At 37.5% G+C, this 5638-nt stretch overlaps 1 protein-coding gene across 1 annotated transcript; it reads right to left on the reverse strand.

The window, feature by feature from the left end:
* Nucleotides 1-514: 514 nt before the first annotated feature.
* LOC100815045 (receptor protein kinase TMK1) lies at nt 515-4754 on the reverse strand. Its single transcript, XM_006592293.4, has 2 exons — nt 1893-4754; nt 515-1292 (listed from the first exon to the last, which is right to left on the reverse strand). Exons 1-2 carry the CDS (start codon nt 4291-4293, stop codon nt 787-789), a joined length of 2907 nt encoding a protein of 968 aa, XP_006592356.1. The 5' UTR covers nt 4294-4754; the 3' UTR covers nt 515-786.
* Nucleotides 4755-5638: the final 884 nt, after the last annotated feature.

The raw sequence follows: 5638 nt of genomic DNA on the forward strand, positions 1-5638 counted from the left end.
TTAATTTCTTAACCAATGTCCTAAGACACACTTGTTAATATTTGTCATAATATATATATTATCCTCATATGTGGCCATGTTGGGTTGCCCCCGATCCACCAAGTTCGATCCTCAACCGATTAAATAGTGGGGTCCAACACAAGGTTAGATAGCTTTAACACTTCACAGACTTGCACTAAAAAGAGAACATGTGCATGTGACATTCTCGTGTTTTGCTTTGCACCTTTACTTTTCACCACCCAAATTCGCTAATGTTTTCAATTCTTCATCTATGGGCAACTTGTGAAATAAACAAGTTACAATAAATTTGCGTAACTCTTTGGCGAAATGTCATCAAATGCTATTCATTCACGCTGTAGTAGAAAATAATTAAGCAAGCAAGCTCTTTGACTAGACAATTTCATTTGGTACTTGGTAGTACATTTGTAATTTATGCTATTGACAAACATTTTTAATACAATAATTGGCCTGTACAACATGGATAACACGTATAACATGAATAGCACATGTAGCATTATTGATAAATATTATTAACGTACCTTGTAGCCAAGATTCGTTACTTTAGATTTTGGAATTTGTATATAGACACAAACATAAAAAGAATAAAAATAATGTTTCTTTATCTACATCTCCATACCTGTATTCTCTAAAAGTCCAAAGACAAAGACTTGGAAACAAATAAATTATACCCTTTTGCTGCCAACACAGAAATAGCCAATATAAAGTGAATTTTATTGGTAAGACAAAGTAACAAGTTCCACAAATTGCACTGGAGTTACCTCCAGATCATCTTGCATCAGCAGAGGTAAAAGAGTCTGCAAAACCAGTAGGCCTAGCTGGTATGCTTCCTTCACTGTGTGCACTTGTATAGCTTGATTCTTTGCCTTCTGATTCCTTCCAATCTTTCAGCAACTGAGGAAGTGGTTGACTGAAGTCAATGCCAGAGCCATAATCAAATTCTTCATCAACAGGTCGCCATTTCTCCACTAATGCGGATAGCACACTGACTGCATGACTCATATCAGGCCTGTGACTTGCATCCCTGGAAGTGCAGTGTCCAGCGAGTTCAGCCACAATAGAAATGCTCTCAAAAGCCTCTTCACTTGCTTCAAGAGCTGGGTCAATGGCTGCCATAAGTGTTTCTTTGCTGGATTTAATTTGCCAAAACCATTCAGCTAGGTATCGACTTTCCTCCGACCGGCTCTCGTCAAGAGCCATTAGTCCAGTCAGAAGTTCCATCAAGACCACACCGTAGCTGAAAACGTCAACTTTAGTGGTGATTTTCCCCATCACTGCAACTCACAAAAGCTTATATTAGTGTGTGAAGCTAGATGCATCAAACTTACACCTGAGAGGTTCAACAAGTGTAGAGATTCAATTCAATCACATTTACATTTATGCAAGGATTTGAAGATCATATTGCTTACAAATTCTGTAGTATTCAACTCACATCTGAACATATAAATATAGTTAGACATCATTTTCTTGTTAACTGCTTAAAATAATGTGTGCAAACACTACTTGCAGAATAGATAAATACAAAACAGTATATTTTAAGTAATTAGTTGCCTTGGGTCTTGAAAAAACAGTCTTATGCTTTTAGCAACTGAAGGAACAGAGCATGCCTGACAACATAGAAAAGACCAAACAACATGTTACTATAGTTCTATTAAATTAATCTTCATATTCCTAAAAAAATGCACACACAAAATGAAAACTTGACCTCTTATTGAACACTTTATACTTGGACGTATTTTATTTTAAGGACATCCTAACTGAAATAAACTAACAACTACCGAGAGAACATCGTGGTCATTGCCACTAAAACATGGTATAATGGTCCATTTCAACAGTTGTTTCAAGGTTAGAAGGAATGTACAGAATATGCTTACCTGCATATTCAGGGGCAAGATAACCAAATGTTCCTGCAAGCTTTGTTGCCACAGACTTCTGGCCATCCGGGGCAAGTTTCACCAGGCCAAAATCAGAAACTTTTGCGTGAAAATCATCCCCCAGTAGAATATTAGAAGACTTGAGGTCGCGATGGATGAAGGTTTGGCGTGCAAGACCATGAAGGTATTCCATCGCTCTAGCAACATCAAGGGCTATTGTAAGCCTCTGAGACAGCGACAATGGCTCCAATTTCAAGTTTTTCCAATGAAAAAGATGCCTGCTTAGAGCACCCATAGGCATATATTCATAAACCAAAATTCTTTCATTTCCTTCAATGGAATAGCCTAGTAGGGATACCAAATGCCGGTGCCGGACCTTGGAAAGAACAGCTATTTCAGCTTGAAACTCCTCCAGTGCTCTACTGCTAACAGCTCCACATTCCATTCTCTTCACTGCTATTTTTTTACCATTTTCTAGCTCACCCTTGTAAACAGTTCCAAACCCACCATGGCCTAGCTCATTTTCTGAAGCAAAGTTATTGGTGACCTTGCGTAGATCTTGAATGGAGATGGCAATGTTTCTATCCTCAATTACATGAGAGCTTTCAGTTTCACCACTAATGTTGGTCAGAGAACTTATCCCTGTCTTTGTTGATAAGCTTCCGGTGGTGCTATCCATAACTGCAAATTTAATCATCTTTTCTGGATAAGATGGATCTTTAGTGTGAACCACAACTTTGGAGGCTTTTTCCTTCTTCAAGCAACATATTAAGAGAGAAGTAACCAAAAGAGCTACAAATGCAAAGATTGCAGCTCCAGCTACTATAGCTACTGTTTTGAATCTTTTGAAGCCATTTCGGTGGGGTTTTAACCGGACAGAACTAGACTGATTCGAATTCGAGCTTGGACTCTGCCTTGGAGAAGGTTGCATATGGGAGTATGGTGGGGATGGTGACCGCGACGGGTCGTGGGGTGAAGGCTGTGCACTTGAAGGTGGCCTGCTTGTAAAAGGCGTGGGACTGGGACTACTTACAGGTTGATTACCAAGACGAGGGTTACCCTCAATAATAACCTTCACACCACTATGAAAGTTTGGCAGTGGTGGCTCAACATTGTTATCTCTTAAATCCAACAACCTCAAAGATTTCAATTCAGTAAATTTACTAGGAACTTTGCCGGTAATATTATTTTCAGCAAGCCTAATTTCAAGGAGTGAATCTAACTTAGCTAGTGACGAACTCAGTGTACCATTCAGCTGTTGTCTTGGCAAATTGATTATAGATACCTTTGAATTCTGATCGCAGCTCAATCCGAACCACGATTCTCCACACGGATCATTACCTGACCATTTAGAAGCAAGACCTGAAGGGTAATTCAGATTATTGAGAAAATCCAGCAGTGCAGTAACTTGAGGGGCACATTCAAGCCCAGGCTTGGACTGACAAAATAAATTAGAATCATAAGATACTTTGTCAGCCTTAAACTTTGGTATTGGACCCATGAACCCGTTATTATTTAACACCAGTATCTGAAGGTCCATATTTGCCAAGGAATCTGGAATCAAACCAACAAGTTGATTGCTATTGAGGTTGAGCTCCTGCAAGGAAGTTAGATTTCCAATGTTCTGTGGAATTGTCCCACTGAACTGGTTTCCGTGAAGCCAAACCTGTCTGAGGAAAGTCATGGAAGCGACGACATCAATAGGACCTGTCATCCCTCCTCCTTCTTGATCATTTAACCACAAAACCTGGATTGAAGACCGATTAAAACTAGCTGGAATTGCACCAGTCAATCTGTTGCCTGAAAGCCTCAGATTTGTGAGAGAGGGTAATGTGCCTAGGAAATCAGGCAATGTTCCAACCAAATTACAATTCACCAGAGAAAGATTGATCAACTGCACTGAATTTTCCAAGTCCTTGGGAAAATACCACCCTGTGGTAGCATTCAAAGGGTTTACCTCCAAAGACAAAACCTTGATGCTGTTGAGTCCATTGAAGAAATCAGATGGGATTGAATCAAACTCATTGTAATCCAAGAAAGCATATTGCAATTTGGACAATCCACTGAAAGTAGGCAATCTTCCACTAAGGTTATTGCGTTGAAGACCCAAATTCTGAAGCTCGTAGAGCTGGTTAAAGTTTGGAGGCAATGATCCTTCAAGACCTAGATTCTTGGTCTGAATCTGAGTGACTCTCCCTCCAGAACAGTACACATAAGACCATGAAGGAGGGCCACAAGGGTCATTTCCATTGTCTGGCCATTTGAGAAGCTCTGGATTCTTCAACCCTTTTCTGAAATCATTCAGAATTCTGAGATCATTCGGGTTAGTGACACCATAACAACCCATTGTGATCATCAGGGTTAAAAACACAAAGATGCTAACTTTCATCATACCCATCATGGTTACCTTAACCCCACAGAGAAAACAACAATCAAGGTAGAAACTTTCCCAGAAAACTCACAACCCCATTAGTGTCAAAGATCGGCATCTGAGTCCTAGGAACAGAATGAGACAGCAACAACAGACCCAGATGGAAAAGAACAGAACATGTGAGTATAAATGTGCGGTACCGAGAAAGAAGAAAAAAACAAGGAATTTTAATTGAGAAAGATGTTGTTGAATGATGAAAGGGATAAGAGAATGATAATGGGCAAATTTTGTTGTAACTAAGGAGGGGAATGTGAGATTTAAGAGTGTATTAAACTCTTTTTAATCAAAGAAGAAAGGAAGCTAAGGCATAATAAAAGCAAGTTTCTCTCTCACTCTTATTCAGCTCGATAGTCCACTATTCAGCTTGATAGTCCACCATGACCGTCTCTGTTCAGAACTTCCACCCCTTTCATTTTCTGCCTCCTTTTATCTACCTTGTGTTCCATTTATTGATGTGATTTGTATAATAATAATAATAATAATTTACACAATTTTTTGAACAAGAGTGATATATTGTAATTAAGGAAGTGTTGACCGGACTTAACTTGAGGATAAATATATATGCACTAAGTTTACCGGATGCAAGAAAAATTAAATTTTTTTTTACTATTTATAAGATTAATTGTGATGTTAATATAGTTTCACAAATGCTAAAAAAATTTAATATTTTAAATAGCATCTCAGCCGATGGAGAGAAAAAAATGTGTAAAATGATTTTCTGAACAACACATGTCACAACTATGCCACATAACCCGTTCCATGGGTATTATTAAATTTTAAAAAAATGTATATTTAGCAGTGACATTCTAAACAATTTCTCGTCGGAGGAGAAAAAAACTATTGAATACAATATGGAATTTAATTTTTTTGGATAAATACATGAGTTTATTCTTTGAAAGTAACACTTGTTTAGTTTTAATCCTTCAGACCCTCACCCTATGTTTAGATAAAAAAAATGGGAAATAAATTTTTTAGTTAAAAATAATGGACAAATCTTAAAAATAAAATTTCCCCCCTAATTTTCTTTCTCATTTGTCAAATTTTCCCTTTCATTCCCGCATTTCCCTTCACATATCATCCAAATAAAAGAGTGTTGATGTCTATGATTTAATCTTTGAACTTGTTAACTTATTTACAATTTCGTCTTTTTATCGATGGTCCATAATAAAGTTAAGCAAATTTTTGGTTTTCCTTTAATCATGGTCGGAGTGTGGTGCTTCAATGTAGCTTATTAATTGATTTTTCTTTTAAATTGAACACGATGGTTAATTTATTTTTTTCCCCTTATAAACTTATAAATAAGAAAAATTTACAC

The sequence above is a fragment of the Glycine max genome, chromosome 12 (genome assembly GCF_000004515.6).
Source record: "Glycine max cultivar Williams 82 chromosome 12, Glycine_max_v4.0, whole genome shotgun sequence".
NCBI classification, from domain to species: domain Eukaryota; kingdom Viridiplantae; phylum Streptophyta; class Magnoliopsida; order Fabales; family Fabaceae; genus Glycine; species Glycine max.

Coding starts and splice junctions, on each gene's coding strand:
- LOC100815045 (XM_006592293.4), bottom strand. CDS start 4,293: ATGATGGGTATGATGAAAGTTAGCATCTTTGTGTTTTTAACCCTGATG. Junction 1,293..1,892: donor TCTTGCCCCTGAATATGCAG/GTAAGCATATTC, acceptor TGTGAGTTGCAG/TGATGGGGAAAATCACCACT.